General features: G+C 45.4%; 1 protein-coding gene across 1 annotated transcript in view; it reads left to right on the forward strand.

The window, feature by feature from the left end:
- The window catches only part of LOC126175126 (purine nucleoside phosphorylase-like), a 123,641-nt gene that overhangs the window by 33,147 nt on the left and 71,506 nt on the right, over window positions 1–18,988 (forward strand). Inside the window, exon 2 of the mRNA XM_049921679.1 lies at window positions 17,681–17,775. Coding sequence (XP_049777636.1) covers window positions 17,681–17,775 — 95 coding nt within the window. The remainder of the gene's footprint in view (window positions 1–17,680; window positions 17,776–18,988) is intronic.

The following is an 18,988-nucleotide window of genomic DNA, read 5'->3' on the forward strand; positions in this document are numbered from 1 at the left end:
GGGGAACGGGCCGACCAAAGTGCAGGTCCTCTGCGTCCAGTCCAACGATTTGAAAACAATTGGTAAAGACATGCTGGAGTACTTCGTGCACTGTAGGCTGGAGAGCCATCATGTTGGTACCACATGTTCCCCCTAGTCTGCAGAGGAAAGTATTCTAACAGCCGTGGAAGATATTATGTTAGCAAGTCGCGATACCTGAGCGCGTTCAGTGTTCCGTCTACGAAAAATGGGCGTATGAGCTGACGGTTCTGTATCCCACACCACACGTTTACACTCCATGGACACTGACGTTCCTTTTGACTACAAGAACCGTACTGTACCTCTACATGAGTACTCTGCAGTTCACAATTAAGTTCCCAGCAGAAGGTTCATCAAACCATCTTCAAGCTGAAACTTCCTGGGAGATTAAAACTGTGTGCCCGACCGAGACTCGAACACGGGACCTTTGCCTTTCACGGGCAAGTGCTCTACCATCTGAGCTACCGAAGCACGACTCACGCCCCGTCCTCACAGCTTTACTTCTGCCAGTATCTCGTCTCCTACCTTCCAAACTTTACAGAAGCTCTCCTGCGAACCTTGCAGAACTAGCACTCCTGAAAGAAAGAATACTGCGGAGACATGGCTTAGCCACAGCCTGGGGGATGTTTCCAGAATGAGATTTTCACTCTGCTGAGTGCTAGTTCTGCAAGGTTCGCAGGAGAACTTCCGTAAAGTTTGCAAGGTAGGAGACGAGATACTGGCAGAAGTAAAGCTGTGAGGACGGGGCGTGAGTCGTGCTTCGGTAGCTCAGATGGTATAGCACTTGCCCGCGAAAGGCAAAGGTCCCGAGTTCGAGTCTCGGTCGGGCTCACAGTTTTAATCTGTCAGGAAGTTTCGTAACAGCGCACACTCCGCTGCGGAGTGAAAATCTCATTCTGGAAACATCTTCAAGCTATTTCTCTAAAGTTCCTCTCTCGAACGGTGCGCGGGAAAACGACCGCTTATCATGTGTAGGAATATGAAACCTGAATTTGGTTGTTTGAAAGTGATAAACAATGTTTTATTCAAAATAATCTTCATTGCTAGTTATACATTTCTCCCACCTCTCCGGTAGGCTATGAATGCTACGCCAAAAAAACAATTCTTCTTTTGAAGCGAACCAACCAGCGAGTCATTTTCATACCTTTTCATACGAATTGAAGTGTTCCGTCTACGAAAAATGGGCGTATGAGCTGACGGTTCTCTATCCCACACCGCACCTTTACACTCCATGTACACTGACGTTCCACCGGACCAATCCAACGGGAACTGTCAACAGACCAGTATTGTATTCTATGTTAACCAGGGACCTAGAAACGACGGAGAGGCTCCGTCCCCGCCGCAGCCGCAATGGTCCACAACCCTACGACGACTACCGCAGTCCATTTCACCCCTCCGCCGCCCCACCCCGAACCCAGGGTTATTGTGGGGTTCGGCGCCCGGTGGACCCCCCCCCCCCCTCCCCACCCTTCCCAGGGAACGTTTCACATCAGACTAGTGTAATCCCTATGTTTGCGTGGTAGAGTAATGGTGGCGTACGCGTGCGTGGACAACTTGTTTGCGCAGCAATCGGCGACATAGTGTAGCTGAGGCGAAATAAGGGAAACCAGCCCGCATTCGACGAGGCGGATGGAAAACCGCCTAAAAACCATCCACAGACTGGCCAGCTCACCGGACCTCGACACAAGTCCGCTGGGCGGATCCGTGCCGGGGACCAGGCGCTCCTTCCCACTCCGGAAAGCCGTGCGTTAGACCGCTCGGCTAAGCGGGCGGGCAACAGATGGTTCAAATGGCTCTGAGCACTATGGGACTTAACTGCTGTGGTCATCAGTCCCCTAGAACTTAGAACTACTTAAACCGCTGCAATCCGGAACCGCGGGACTGCTACGGTCGCAGGTTCGAATCCTGCCTCGGGCATGGGTGTGTGTGATGTCCTTAGGTTAGTTAGGTTTAAGTAGTTCTCAGTTCTAGGGGACTTATGACCTAAGATGTTGAGTCGCATAGTGCTCAGAGCCATTTGAACCATTTGAACTACTTAAACCTAACTAACCTAAGGACATCACAAACATCCATGCCCAAGGCAGGATTCGAACCTGCGACCGTAGCGGTCACGCGGTTCCAGACTGAAGCGCCTAGAACCGCTCGGCCACACCGGCCGGCCTGGGGAACAGACCAGTAGTGCATGTTTCGGACATGATCGGAAAATGTGGCTTCAGCACTAAACAAGATAGCCGAGCGGGGTAGCCGCGCAGTCTAAGGAGCCTTGTCACTGTCCGCGCGGCTCACTCCGTCGGAGGTTCGAGTCCTCCCTCGAGCATGGGTGTGTGTGTTGTCCTTAGCGTAAGTTAGTTTAAGTTAGATTAAGTAGTGTGTACGCTTAGGGACCGATGACCTCAGCAGTTTGGTCCCATAAGACCTTACACAAATTTCCAATTTTTTTACTAAACAAGATACATGATACATCAGGAGTATCCTGCCTTAATGCCCATGTACAGAAGTTAACACCTTTCTCATAATCGTTTCGATGCAGCTCTTGATGGAACCTATGTCGATGAAGAATGAGTAGGACAATGGTGCCGTCCGCTGTGGCCGAGCGGTTCTAGGCACTTCAGTCTGGAACTGCGCGACCGCTACGGTCGCAGGTTCGAATCCTACCTCGGGGATGGATGTGTGTGATGTCCTTAGGTTAGTTAGGTTTAAGTAGTTCTAAGTTCTAGGGGCTGGTGAACTCAGATGTTAAGTCCGATAGTGCTCAGAGCCATTTGAACCATTCTTTAGGACACTGGTCTGACTCGTGCCACTTCCTCGTACGACTGTGCGGGAGCTAACTTGCAGATCAACTACAACAGCAGCAAGACCGTTAATTTCCCCCTCTTCTGTCGTCACTTGTTTCCTTCTTTTACGTTGCCTTGGTGTTACACTACCACTTTCACATAACTGATTGAAGAGGTTTATAAGTAACTGCCGAGATGGCTGACATCTATTGGGATATCTTGCGGCATACACCGTGCAAGAACGAACTGCATTCGTCCTACACTCTCCGTAAGCCATGAGTATATCGGCTTTTTGTGCGTTGGTAAATCTCATAGTCTACTCGCGGCCTACGGCTTGGACTGTCACACACTAACCGAGTAGCAATGCACTCAAGGAACACAGAAACATACTGTAAGCAAACGCAACAAAATAGCGACTACGCAGATTGAATACCACAAACAAGTGTCGGTATTGGAACTTTTGAAAATACGATACGTCATAAACGACTCGCACAAGACGCCTGCAACAAACACCGCTGTCATTCTAATTTACCCTACTTTTAGTTTGTTAATGTGAATAAACAAGGTTCCATTTAAGAAAGTGTATGTTTGCAAAAAAAAATACACTTCCTAAGTATTATTACAATCTGTTTGTCGGTTAACAATACGAGCCCCTGACTACCAACCCATTATGTGAAAACTGAACATCAATAGCACTTTCCATTTCCGCAATATTTGTGGTGCAAGTTTTACGTGAGTCACAATGTACATGACGCAGCAGACAACGTCAGACGATGCCCCTAGACACAGGGCGCAACAAAAATGTACGATACAAATTGCAGGACACATTCGCCACATGTAGACGAAGAAATTATGTTATACACTCCTGGAAATGGAAAAAAGAACACATTGACACCGGTGTGTCAGACCCACCATACTTGCTCCGGACACTGCGAGAGGGCTGTACAAGCAATGATCACACGCACGGCACAGCGGACACACCAGGAACCGCGGTGTTGGCCGTCGAATGGCGCTAGCTGCGCAGCATTTGTGCACCGCCGCCGTCAGTGTCAGCCAGTTTGCCGTGGCATACGGAGCTCCATCGCAGTCTTTAACACTGGTAGCATGCCGCGACAGCGCGGACGTGAACCGTATGTGCAGTTGACGGACTTTGAGCGAGGGCGTATAGTGGGCATGCGGGAGGCCGGGTGGACGTACCGCCGAATTGCTCAACACGTGGGGCGTGAGGTCTCCACAGTACATCGATGTTGTCGCCAGTGGTCGGCGGAAGGTGCACGTGCCCGTCGACCTGGGACCGGACCGCAGCGACGCACGGATGCACGCCAAGACCGTAGGATCCTACGCAGTGCCGTAGGGGACCGCACCGCCACTTCCCAGCAAATTAGGGACACTGTTGCTCCTGGGGTATCGGCGAGGACCATTCGCAACCGTCTCCATGAAGCTGGGCTACGGTCCCGCGCACCGTTAGGCCGTCTTCCGCTCACGCCCCAACATCGTGCAGCCCGCCTCCAGTGGTGTCGCGACAGGCGTGAATGGAGGGACGAATGGAGACGTGTCGTCTTCAGCGATGAGAGTCGCTTCTGCCTTGGTGCCAATGATGGTCGTATGCGTGTTTGGCGCCGTGCAGGTGAGCGCCACAATCAGGACTGCATACGACCGAGGCACACAGGGCCAACACCCGGCATCATGGTGTGGGGAGCGATCTCCTACACTGACCGTACACCACTGGTGATCGTCGAGAGGACACTGAATAGTGCACGGTACATCCAAACCGTCATCGAACCCATCGTTCTACCATTCCTAGACCGGCAAGGGAACTTGCTGTTCCAACAGGACAATGCACGTCCGCATGTATCCCGTGCCACCCAACGTGCTCTAGAAGGTGTAAGTCAACTACCCTGGCCAACAAGATCTCCGGATCTGTCCCCCATTGAGCATGTTTGGGACTGGATGAAGCGTCGTCTCACGCGGTCTGCACGTCCAGCACGAACGCTGGTCCAACTGAGGCGCCAGGTGGAAATGGCATGGCAAGCCGTTCCACAGGACTACATCCAGCATCTCTACGATCGTCTCCATGGGAGAATAGCAGCCTGCATTGCTGCGAAAGGTGGATATACACTGTACTAGTGCCGACATTGTGCATGCTCTGTTGCCTGTGTCTATGTGCCTGTGGTTCTGTCAGTGTGATCATGACCCCAGGAATGTGTCAATAAAGTTTCCCCTTCCTGGGACAATGAATTCACGGTGTTCTTATTTCAATTTCCAGGAGTGTATAAACATGTGTTGGAAACGCTATGTTTTTACGTTAAAGATCATTTTCTCCAACTGATTAGTCATGGCAAACACACAAGAACAGAACGTTACAATCATTGGGAATATGGGCTCTTGATGACGTCTGGTTACATTGTTCACTGCCAGTGTTTTGTTCTACGTGTCCCTGTTGCTATGCGACAACATTGCTTGTTTACAAGTTACATCAACTGTTTCAGCGATCAGTACTACCGTTGCAATCACACGGGTTACTACGTAGAGTTAATCACAGACTTGGCTTGTGGTTCAAATGGCTCTGAGAACTATGGGGCTTAACATCTGAGGTCCCCAGACCGAGAACTACTTAAACCTGACCAACCTAAGGTCGCGCGGTTCCGGACTCAAGCGCTCGCTATCAACGGCCGGCGCTTGGCTCGTGCAATTGCAGTGTACAGAAATACGGAGATGGCAGATGCCCATTTGATACTGTATTAGCTGATGGCAATGGCGCTCTCGCTCAACGTTTGTACTGGGAAACATTTCTAGGATGAAGGTGCTCCGACAGGAAAACGTTCCAAGCCATTGATCGTCGTCTCAGGGAACTTGGGGCATTTAAGTGACCGGGAGAGGCCTAGAAGGACAAGACACTGCAATGGGAGGCGGCAATTCTTCATGCAGTTGACGGCGACCCTAGTGTCAGTACAAGACATGTAGCTGCAACACTGGATGTTTACCAGATGACTGGCAAGTGTTACCCGAGGACCAGCTGTACCATACCGTTTACAACGCACTATCAGCAGCTCATTTTCCTGCACGTGTACTCTTCCGCGAGTGGTTTATTCAACAAAGTGTCAACCCTAATTTTAGTGCAACGGTGCTGTTCGCAGATGAGAAATAGTTTCAACGAGATCAGATTGTAAATTTTCACGGAATTGTTGAAGCAAATCATCAACAAAGCTTTTCTGTCAGTGTTTGGACCGGCATTCTTGGTGACTGTTTCGTAGGACTGTGCGAGACAACATGTACTTCATGCAGGATGCAGTACCTCCTCATTTTAATGTGCGTCGGGCCTAAATAACAAGAGTACATGACATATGGATAGATAGAGATGGACGAATTGCATGGCTTCCACTCTCTCCGGACATAAATCGAATGGACTGGTCGTAGGTTTTGTTCCAAAAATGAACAGCATAGAGATAGAAGTTATGACACTTTCTGCAGGACGTGACCACCATTTTGCAGGACAATACTGAAGCACGTACAATCCAAGCTGTTACTAATTTGTTTGACTGATGGAGCTGCTAAGTGTTATACCACCTACTGCACTCCCATGACTTAAGCCCTCGTGAGTTCAACTCGATTTCTAAACTGAAGGAAACACTTCACGGCATTCGCTTTAGAACTGCTACAAATTCCTTGGGCAATAGACCGCGCCGCCGGCCGCGGTGGTCTAGCGGTTCTAGGAGCTCAGTCCGGAACCGCGCGACTGCTACGGTCGCAGGTTCGAATCCTGCCTCGGGCATGGATGTGTGTGATGTCCTTAGGTTAGTTAGGTTTAAGTAGTTCTAAGTTCTAGGGGACTGATGACCACAGATGTTAAGTCCCATAGTGCTCAGAGCCAGTAGACCGCGCCGCTCGAACTGTCAACACAACTGCCACAGCTAAGAGTGTCCTACGACTTCCACATCGCTGGCAACGGATTATACACAATTCTGGTGGCTACATTGAAGGTCAGTAACACTTTGAAACAGGTATCTATTTAGTACGAGCTGTAAATAAATAGTTTCCACTATTAAAGTTCCAGCTCTCGTATAAATACCTTTCGTTTCTTCGCTAGTCATTTCCCGTTGACCTAGCCGCGTCGCGCCGTGTCAGATTGCGAAGCTGCGGCATCAGCGTTCAGGCCAAGTGGAGCACACGCGGCCCACATCAGCAGCTGTAATGACCTCGGTAGCTGCGGAGGCATCAAAGGCGTTAGCAACAATTAGGGTTGTTGATAAAATACCGATATATCGATATTTCTTCAAGAAATTATCGATATGTATCGGTGTTTTTTCCTCAACAACATATCGATATCAAACTGCGAATATCGAGTGCCGATATTTTTATTTTATGTTACACTGTTTTCGCAATTTTCGGTAAATATTTGAAGTTGTTCTTTTGAAACTGTAGTAGAACATGATTTTACTTTCACTGTGCGACGGAGTCTTAGTACTTTTTGAGGTTTCATCATGTCCAGTCTTTCTCTTTGACTGTGTGAAGCAAGGATAGAGATGGCACAGAGAATTGCGCAGCGAGAGAGAGAGGGGGGGGGGGGGGGGTGAATGGAATAACGACATTCCCGTTGTGAAGAAATTGCACATCCGTTGCTTGAAAAAAAGAAGAAAAATAACGCAACTAGTGCGGTATTTCTTCACATCGGCATTCTTCGAAAACAGTTGCTGAAACTAACGAACATAAATCTGAATGACAAGATTGGTATTTGCTGTGGGCAGAGAGATGTGAGGGCAAATGCTGACGTAATCGGCGTTCGGCGCTGCCAATAGAAACGGTAACGTTTAACTGCACCACGCAATTTTGACTATGACTGTTGGGTCACTGGCGTTTGCAGAAATGAAATAATAATAATAATAATAAAAAAACAGGGAAGTCGACATGAAGTGTTCTGGACAAACCCGATACGTGACGAAACTGAACGACGGAGCCATCGGACATCTTTTATTGTGCCACTTACATGCAGTTACCATTGTTAGGCAAGACGTTATCGCCCAGTATGAACGCGCATCGTTTTCCTTTCAATTCTTGCTCTAAGTGGGATGAGCAGGCTGCTAGCTTGTTGATGTGCAGAATATCTAGTAATAAACCAATACTCAAATTTAGAGCTCTAAAACTCGCAGTATATTTACAATGTGCAGCCGATATATTTTTTTACCAGCACTTTAATGCCTTTTTACGATATATCGAGTTCCGATAATGTTATTTTCGTAAGTATCGGTTTATTGGATTCCCGATGTTCCTGCATGAACATAGCAAGGTCCAGGCAGCTCATCCACACATTCTGAAACGTGAGTAAGACAAAAACTACACAGAGTGTGCAACAAAGCCCTCCACAAAAGCTTTCGAGCACTCAGAAACAAATAATGTAGAGTCTGACAAACTTGAGGACTTATTACAATACAGTTGTGAGTAATTGCACGTAACTACAAAAGTTACTACTACAAATGTACTAGAGTTGAAATACAAACCCACTCATTGCTCAATGCCGCACTAAAACCTGACTGGGCGTATAGTACAATTGGAAGATAAAATGTCAGGCTTAGGGAAGAAAACAAATACAAGACGGTCTGTTCGTTCGCTAGAGTAGCAGCCACAGCTCCACTCGTTCAGATGGTCGCCAAAGAATGAAACAATGAGACCACACAAGCCAAGCAAACATCTGACAGAGCTAATTAATTCGAAGAAAGATAACGTAAGAATCACGGGAATGAAGACAGCAAACTATGTACTTATAACTGAAATAGAACAGAAGAGCAAGTCAGGAAGCTGAAATATAATTCGGAGATAAGTCAAGAAATGACATGATAGCTTTTAGTGCGGAACGGCCTACTTGGCTGACTTTACTACTACTTATCTCGAAAACGGCGGAACGTATCGGATTTTTTTTCCTTAAAATTATTTCTCAGCAAAACTTACCTTGCAACATGAGTCCTCGGAGTCTTTCGCAGTGGCACGACTGGATAAAATCTGTTAGGTGATTAGAATGAGCATCAACAATTTCAACAGAGACTAGGGCTACGCACTGAGTAGGGCGTGGGGGAGGGCTTTGGATGTCGAAAGGAAGCAACGGCGGACGCTTAACGCTTGTAGGGAGGGGGGAGCGGCCGTTTCAAACGTGGCGCCGGCCCCTTGCGCCACTCGACGTCGCTCGGTGCCGCGGCGGGCCGGAGAAGCTATGGGCTGCCCACTCGCCATCCACGCACGCGTTTTTTCAGCCCTCTCTGAGTGGTCCTACTCAGGGAGATAGTGCCAGTCCCGATTTGACCTCATCCCCTTCCCCCACCTTCCCCTTTTCCCCCAACATCTCCGCATCCTTTACACTGTCCGCAGGCTCGATCCCCTGCACCCCCTGGTTTCCTCATTCCTCTCCTCCCCCTGCCCACTGCCGTGCCTCTATCGCTGCATCCCTCCCTCTCACCACCTCCACCTCCTTCATCAGGGCAATTTCCAGCACCTCCCCCTCCCGGATGTTGAACTACACCCTTTCTCCAAAATGTAACCTGACCTTGTTCCCCCTCTCCCCAGGGCCCCCTTTTTCCTCTCCCCTCCTTCTCCCAGAGCGGATTTTCCTCCTCGAGTCCCTGCACTCCCTTCTTCGGCTGTTTTCCTCTCCAGTCCCTTCCCTCCCAAGCCCTCCTTAGGTGCGCCCCCCCACCTCATCACTCTTTCTCTCCCCTCCTTCTCGCCTCCTTTTCTCTTCTCCCATGTCTACCCCTCCCCTTCCCCCCAGCAGGTCCTCCCAGGTTTTTTATTCATTATCAAGTGTACTGCGTTTGTGTTCTGTTTGGTGCCGTTATACAGTGTCATCTAGTGATGTGGTTTTAATTGTGTGCTCGCCCTGTGTATAGTCAATGATTGTTAGTGTGCTTTTTATACTGTGGCTGCCTTTTACATTGTTTTTGCCTCAAGTGTTTTTTAAGTGCACTTCAGGTCTCCAGCTGTGTTTCTTTTAATTTTATGTCGACATTTAACTGTCCCCCAGTTCAAGTCCCGATAGTAGTGTGTATTTTAACTCCCCTCATCCTCATTTACAGTGTTTCTCTGGTCCTTTTTTATTCCCCTTTTTATGTAAGAATCCCCCTTTCTGCCGTATTTTATAAAGCGTCTTGGCTGAGGGGTGGTCGACTGTGCTGCTGCCAGCCCTCCCCTGCCCGTGTGGGCAGGGGAGTGATGGAATTACAATAAAGAAAAAAAAACCAGTCCTGACCTCCCTCCACTCCACACCCTCCATATCCTACATCAGGCCAATTTACAACACCTCCCCCTCCCAAATGAACTTCGCCATGATGTCTACCCTTCCTATCAACTACAGCCCCCCCCCTTCCCAGGCCCCCCCCCCTTTCCCATCCCCTACTTCCCACTGAGTGGTTTTTCCTCCTCCCCCCCACCCTGAGTCTCTCCCGTCCTTCCCTCCTCGGCCCCCTTCGCTGCGCCCCCCACCCTATCTCCCATCACCCTTTCTCTCCCCCTGTCTAGCACTGCCCCTTCCCCCTCTATTCCCTTCTCCCTCATCTCCCCACGCCAGGCTGACCCTCCCACTTTTCTTATCTATCACCGAGTGTGCTGCATCAGTGATGTGTTCGGTGCAGTTCTACAGTGTAGTCAAGGGGTGTGGATTTTAATGGTGTGCTCGACTTGTATATAGTTTTGCTGTCTGTGGGTTTCCCGCGATATGCCGCCCATTGCGTGGCTGTTTTAATCGCTCTGCAACTTTTTATGCTCTGGCCGTACTTGGACTTGTGTCTTTTAATTCATACAGTATGTGGTTTTTTGTGTAAAATACTTTTTTGATTTTTATCTCCATTTTACAGTCACCCCTGTTTTGCACACTTTCTTCCATTATGATCCCCCTTGTTTATATTTGTGTCCAACCATGTTTTCTCCTTTTTATTGTTTTAAATGTCCTCCAGTACACTTGTAATGTCTCTAGGCTAAAGAGCAGTGCCTATGCTGCTGCTGGACTGCCCCAGGTGGGGAACTGAAAATACAATAAGGGAAAAAAAAAGACAAGTCCTGGCATATGGGGGCTGCATTCTTCCAGCATCCTTCACACCTACATATCCTTGATCCGTCCCATCCTTTGTTATGCCAGTGTCACCTGGATTTCCGCCCCACCCAGATCCGATACAGCCCTCCAAATCCTGAACACTGTACACTCTGCCTCGCCTTCTGTATACACCTTCCATCCCCCACACGAATCCTCTATGACCTGATCCCCCTCCCATATCTTCTCCTTTCCCTCGAACACATCCGTACCCTGTACATTGTCTGCAGACTCAATCCCCCCCCCCCACCCCCCTGGTGTCTCCCCTCCTATCTACCCCTCGCCCATTGCCGCACCTTAACCATTGTATCCTGCTCTCTCTCCATCTCCACACCCTCCACCTCCTCTCCCAAATGAACTTCCACCATCTACCCCTCTCAGATGATGAGCTTTGCCCTGACATCTACCCCTCCTACCAACTCTAACGCCACCTTCCCACTCCCCCTCCTCAGGGCTCTCTCTCCCCTCCTCTTCCCTTACCCTGAGAGGCTTTTTTCCTCCCTCCTCTGCCCCCCTCTCTTTCCAATGCACCCCTTCGCTACTCTGCACTCCCTACTGACTTGCCTTCCCTCTCAATCATCCACCCCACCTGTCTCCTGCCCCTTGGTGCGCCCCCTGACCCCCTTGCTTTTCCTCCCAACCTCTCCAGCCCTCCTCCACTTCTGCCCTCTCCTGTCCCCTTTTTACCCTCCTCTCAGACCTCCCCTCCTTCGGCAGTTCCCTCCCTCCAGGTTTTACTCTTCATCTTGTGTGCTCCGTCTTGTGCAGTGTTAAAAACCACTGCACGTCATTCTGGAGTGTTTTAATACCGTGGCCAACTTTTAACTTGGGCATTTGACTCAGTGTTTTTTACATGCTACGCAAATTGCCCATTTTAACTTTAAGTGGACTTTTTTAAGTGTCGCACATGAAAATCTCTGTGTACGTGTATATTTTAACCCTCACTCTCCCCCCTTACTATGTTCTCATGTCCCACTATAGCCTTTTATATGTCTTGCTTTCCCCTTTTTATTAAATGCATCACAAGGCTGAAGAGCGGCAGATTGTGATGCTGCCAGCTCTCCCCTGACCATAGGGGGCAGGAGAATGAAAGCACAATAAACAAGAAAAAAAAACAGTCCCAGCAGTCAGCAGTTTTACTCCTCATGATGATGGTAATGCTAGCCATCGAAAGCTCGAAAATTTTATTGGAATTGATGCGGCTTGAAAACCGAGAAGATTTTATCCTACCTTGTAACACCCTTGCTAACTTTTCACACCCTTTCTGGCTACCGTATCTACAGATTCATGTGATACTGCTGGGCCAGCAACAGCACAAACTCTGAAATTTCTCCATAATATTATCAGTCGTATTCATATATGTGTGTTAAGCCACATCGGGACTGAATTAGAGACAGTATAATTTTTGTAATAAACAATGGAACGCTGTATACCTACTGCAGAGTATATGGGTCTTTAATTGCAGTAATGGCCTGCCAATAGTCTGCTACAGCCACTAGTTAATCCGTGAGTACAGAACGGTGTAAAGTATAACTGTAATACTTTGGATGAAGCACTTTTAGTACATACGCAGTGTGTTCGCAACTTGTGGAACTTTGTTTACCATGCCCTCCACCTGCACAGTACAGTGGAATTACAGGTGTTATACGGAAGTGGACTCAGGAGTGTCTGAACTGAGAATGAACTCAAAAGTGAGTGTGTTGAACATTCAGTACTGTGCTCGAGTTATGTTCCCGTCCTCTGGGAATTGTGTTGGCCCATGCACCTTATTTGTACTGCATATCGCGTGATATCAAGGCACAGACCACTAACCACGGCTGTTTACAAGCAATTATGGCACTTTCCAACTCCTGTTACCTAAAGTTAAACCAAGACGGCGTGATGATGAAATTCTTTCGAACAATTGCGGACTAACATTTTCGCATGAGCAGGTTTCAAACTCCCACTAAACCTGTGGGCTTAAGTAGGATGGGGCAACTGGAGCATTGCACAGGACAAGAGCTCCTGCCACCCCCCCTCCCCCCCCCTCCCCAAAAAAAAAAGAAACGGAAAAAAAATTAGAATTAAAATGGAAGCAAAACATGGAAAAACCAGTAACACTGATCAACAAGTGATGTCTTCTCCTAAGCTAAAACATCAAAGTTGGGTTTAGAAATCTCTTTTGCTCAGATCAGAGCTCAGTGTACGTTAGGACTAAAACATAACTTAATTGGATGTATAGTATGAAAGGGAAGATGTGAGCAGATGTTCCGAAGAGACTATGATGGAATGTAGTTGCGAAATACAGGCTGGAATGGTCAATGACAGTGGCTTAGTGTGGACAAAAAATATAATATATTCTGTAAAACAGACATTGGGTACCTACATTGAAAAGAGTTCTCCCAGAAAAAGTAATATTTGTTGATTTATTAAATGCCCTTAAATCTGGCGCTGTAAGTAGAATCACAATAATGTGTAAAATAAACACTCAGCAACTTTGATGATTACTCATTTAAATCACACTAAAAAAATTCTTACCAAATAATCATAGACTCAATACACACACACACACACACACACACACACACACACACACACACACACACACACACACATCCCCCCCCCCCCCCCCCCCACACACACACACACAAACACACACACACACAAATGACTCACCACAAAGAGATAATCTGAATAGGATGGAAATTGGTAGATGTGATGCACGTGAACAGACAAACAAATGGCTACAATTTCAAAAAAAATTGAGCAAGTCAATAATCCATTAGTCCACCTCTGGCTCTTATGCAAGCAGTTATTCTGCCTCACATTGACTGATAAAGTTGCTGAATGCCCTCCTGAGTGAATTGTGCCAAGTTCTGTCTATTCTGTCTAACTGGTGTGTTAGAACATCAAAATCCAGAGCTGGTGGTTGGAAGGTCCTGCCCCTAATCCTCCAAATGGTCTCAGATGGGAAGAGATTCCATGACTTTGCTGGCAAAGGTAGAGCTCAGCAAGCACGAAGACAATCAGTAGAAACTCTCACCACGTGCGGGCGGGTATTATCGTGCTGAAGTATAAACCTAGGATGGCTTTCCATGATGGGCGACAAAATGGGATGAAAATAAATGGCATCCCACATCCTTTGTTTTCCAGTTATTGGTGAAAATTGGTATCCAGCAGCTTTCCCATAACAACCCAATAACTTCAGTTATCTATGCACTGTTTGACTTATTGTATCCTAGATGCATTCTGTTACCAGGGAGACTAGGTTTCATTAATCATTTGTCTATCTTCAGTGTGTCCATTGCGTACTTGCACTACAGTTAGTGAGTTAACCCAAAGTGCTCCATTCAAACATGGTAGAATATTCGTTTTGTGAGCAGGCACACATAATTTTTACATACTGCCACATGGTTAATAATGGTTAATAGACATGAGGGGCTGAGCAGCTGTATCAAATGGCGTTTCCAGACTGAAGGCATCTGTGTATTGTAGCATTGCTGAGACTTGATCCATAGCACTGCACCAAGACTGTTGACTGAGGAAGACCACATGTTGCTCATACACCTCACCAGGAAGAGCACATTCTATGGGCTGTTGAAGAAGAGCCATCTATCTAGTAGCCTTAGAATGTGGTACATCTCAGGTCCAGCATGGCAGCCACACATGTTGCAAACATTGTTTCAATTCCACTGCAGAAGTATCCCTGGGAAACCCTTACACATCTTTCATTAAGTCCCAAACTCTCCCCATGTGATTTCCGTATTTTTGAGCCATGAAGAAAGACATTCATCCCATGGGTTTGCTTCATATGAAGGGATGCATGTCTGGGTAAGATCATGGTACCATAGGCGACTGAAAATATTTTTCCATGAAGGCATTCACCATCTTGTCTCACAGTGGGATACATGTACTAATAGTTACGATGATTAACAAAATGGGATGTACAACATTATGCTGTAAGGCTGATGTGGACTACAATCTCCTCCCCCCCCCCACACACACACACACTGAGTTTTGTTGCTAGTTGTTGCAATATTCATAGAAGATTCGTTTGAACATGGATATTATGTGAGACAGACCAGATTATAAATTGCCATGTCATAGGCTCAAACTGCGTGAGAGTACTCTCTATTACATAGCACCTAAAATTTACAATAAGTTTAGGAACAAGTATTAAAAATGCTCTGAGCCCAACATAAAAAATTACTTGAAGAGAAATGTTATTATAGTGAAGAAGAATCCATGACTGATGAGTACTACTCATAACCAAATTGTAACTGTTGTTAACTATTGTGATATAATTCTTGATGGATTAAGAATGTACATAATATTACATATAAACTGATACTTGTATGGCACCTTAAACATGTGCATCTTAAATGTTCTGTGAAGTAGTGAATAAATCCAAATCTATGTAGTATATAGAAATAAATACAAACTCGTATAGTATACAGGATGGTCAGAAACAGGCTGAGAAGCTTGTAAAGTTGTTATAGGGAAGTTTATGCTGAGAAATAATTGTCAAGAAAAAATTTGATAGGTTGTGCCATTTCATTGTTAATTACCATTGAAATTAGCCAATCAGGCCATTGTTTGCACATATTCAAGTGGCCTGTCAGAGATGATATCACCAAACGTGTTCTTTGTTTTGTTTCCTAAAACCAAACAAGACAGTGATGCAAAAATTGGACATGGGATGGTAGTTAGGGTCCAAACCTGAGCTAAAACTGAGCATTGTCATGTACTATCTTCTACTTTATGAGAACAACCAATACAAATTGTATCTGGTGGGCCACTTGAATTTGCAAGCACAATGGCCTGATAGGCTAACGGCAATGCTAATTAACTTGGAAATGGTGCAACATACCACATTTTTTTTCTTAACAACTACTTCTCAGCACAATCTAATATGGAATTCCCTTACAAACATTTCAGACTTTATGACCAAACTGAACAAACAAAACATCACTGATGAGTCATTAATGTATATGACATGTCAGATGACAGTAAAAAAGTCAAACCAATTAAGTGAGGCCTATTATTTTGGTGTACCATACGGTGACTGTGTAGGTCACATTTTGGTCACAGCTGTAAGCTACATAAATGATTAGAAAGTAAATGTATTGGCAAGTGAGTGTAGGTTTTCCAGTAGTCTTAAAAAGGCTACTGTAAGACATTTTAAACAACGATTCAAATTTCCACTTTGACAATAACTGTAATTTATGTTACATGATCAGCTGATTTTGGGTGTGTGCAATTTCCAAGTGCTACTCTTTGTTATTATAATTTTACTTCATAATCATGTGTGGGTGTATACAAATATGTATCTGTCGTTTTAATATGTAATGGACTGTACACACAGACAGGATGCCAGTGAAAAACTACAATGATAAAACAAAAATGACACACACCTGAAATCAGTTGATTGTGTAGTATAAATGACAGTGCTAGTATAACATCCAAGGTGGAAATTGGAATTATGTTTTATTAAATTTTTGGCTGTGGCACCTGATATGAAAACATTGTAAGATATAAGGTTATCTACTTGACAGTGTGATTCTGAGGGAACTGTTGCGAAAGCTAAAAAGATCTACAGAGAACCCTCACTGCCCTATAGGTATAAAGCCCAAAAGTAACGAGTATGAGATACAAAAGATGGTATATAACCTGGGCCTGCTGAGTCAGATGATGCAGTGGTAAATATGGCGCTTGAGTCCTTGGGAGAAGTTGTGATGAAATTCCTATATGATCATCCAAATATAGGTTTTCTCTGCTTCGCCTAAACTGCTTAAGGAAAATATCAGAATGATTTGTTTGATAAATATCCTGTCCCATTATTACCTATTTCAAGTTTGAGCTCCATCTTTAATGACTTCATCATTGATGGGGTGTTAAACACTAATCTCCCTTAGACCAGAAAAAGTATTTATTTTCACAAACATTGTCACACTGATGTAGAACTTTTTTAAAGGTGATATTTATGACTTTCACTGTCTCTTTAATTTCAGTCACCACAACTGCAGTTTAAGCTTTATGGTCACTTTCACATGTAACATTTTGTGCCTACACACAGGCCAGGAAATTTAAAAATCTTGTAGCACATATAAACATTTCATTCAGTAACCACACTCAGTTCCTGTTGTGGAATCCACAACAGTTACGAACCACTTTCACAAATTTCTGCAAACCTGTGTTCTGCTATATACACATTCATATTACTGCAGCAACTACAGTAGTGATGACTGAAATTAAGTAGCTATGGAAGGTGAATATTTTGTCTTTATTAAGGGAGTTGTGCACGTATTTCCATATAGAAATATTAATTGTTCAAAATTATTTGCATTGTAAAACAATTCATGTTTTAAAGGTATTTGTTCGTGTATCACAGTATGGAGGTAGTAGAGGTACTCACTCACCATATTGTTCTGCTGTTGAGTGGTTGACAGCCGCATAAACAAGAATGACATCATTGCTGAGATTTTGTACACTGTCTTTCCTTGGAACAAAAATACCCAAAATATCCCCATTTCTTTTTTTACCATATGCCATCTATTACATGTGGAGACTGAAAAGTGCTAATTACTGTAAATGGACTCAGTAATTGTCTCAGAAAGAAAAAAAAATCATTCTTCTTGGTGTGCCTGTCAACTGCCCACAAGACTCAAATATGTGGTGAGTGGTCACTTGTACTGCTTGCATAATTTGTATTGCACCTAGGAGTTCCCAATTAATGTCTTTCTTTGCATGATAAATAGACACTTCTTGCTTACAAGAAACAATACAAATGTGAGTGACTAGTTGGATAATTTTCTGTTTGTTTCTATGTCTTCTGCAGCTACAGCTATGAGCAGGTTCAGGAGATTGCACAGTTCCTACTGGACAGAACAAAGATGCGACCAAAGATAGCCATAATTTGTGGTACAGGACTTGGTAAGCAAATTCTTAAACAAATTTCGCAATTTATTCAACTTTTACACATTTTTTTGTGCATCGAAGTCAGCCAATCAGTTACACACATAACATTGTAATAATCCATTTATTCAAACTTTATGAATGACCAGCAACAAACTGTCCATTCGCATGAATGGACACTGGCAGACAGTGTTTGTTGGTAATGAGGATCACCCTGTGGCTAAACATGCCTTGGTGCACGGCCAGCAGATCTTGGCACAGTGTTACACCGTCCGGGTTATCTGAATACTTCCCACTAACACCAACTTCTCAGAACTCCGCAGATGGGAACTTGCCCTTCAGTATATCCTCTCTTCTCGTTATCTGCCAGGCCTCAACCTCCGCTAATTTCAAGTTGCCGCTGCTCGTACCTCACCTGTCTTTCAACAACATCTTTGCCTCTGTACTTCCGCCTCGACTGACATCTCTGCCCAAACTCTTTGCCTTTACAAATGTCTGCTGGTGTCTGTGTATGTGCGGTTGGATATGGGTGTGTGTGCGAGTGTATACCTGTCCTTTTTTCCCCCTAAGGTAAGTCTTTCCGCTCCCGGGATTGGAATGACTCCTTACCCTCTCCCTTAAAACCCACATCCTTTCGTCTTTCCCTCTCCTTCCCTCTTTCCTGATGAAGCAACCGTTGGTTGCAAAAGCTTGAATTTTGTGTGTATGTTTGTGTTTGTTTGTGTATCTATCGACCTGCCAGCGCTTTCGTTTGGTAAGTCACATCATGTATATATATATATATATTAAAAATAAAGATTCCATGACTTACCAAATGGGAAAGCACTGGTAGAAAGACACAATAAAAAAACACACAAACACACACACAAAATTTCAAGCTTTCGCAACCAACAGTTGCTTCATCAGGAAAAAGGGAAGGAGAGGGAAAGACAAAAGGATGTGGGTTTTAAGGGAGGGGGTAAGGAGTCATTCCAATCCCGGGAGTGGAAAGACTTACTTAGGGGGAAAAAAGGACACACACACACACACACACACACACACACACACACACACACACACACACACACACACACACATATCCATCCACACATATACAGACACAAGCAGACATATTTAAAGGCAAAGAGTTTGGGCAGAGATGTCAGTCGAGGTGGAAGTAAAGAGGCAAAGATGTTGTTGAATGACAGGTGAGGTATGAGTGGCGGGACCTTGAAATTAGCGGAGATTGAGG

Source organism: Schistocerca cancellata, chromosome 3, assembly GCF_023864275.1.
Source record: "Schistocerca cancellata isolate TAMUIC-IGC-003103 chromosome 3, iqSchCanc2.1, whole genome shotgun sequence".
In the NCBI taxonomy this organism is placed as follows: domain Eukaryota; kingdom Metazoa; phylum Arthropoda; class Insecta; order Orthoptera; family Acrididae; genus Schistocerca; species Schistocerca cancellata.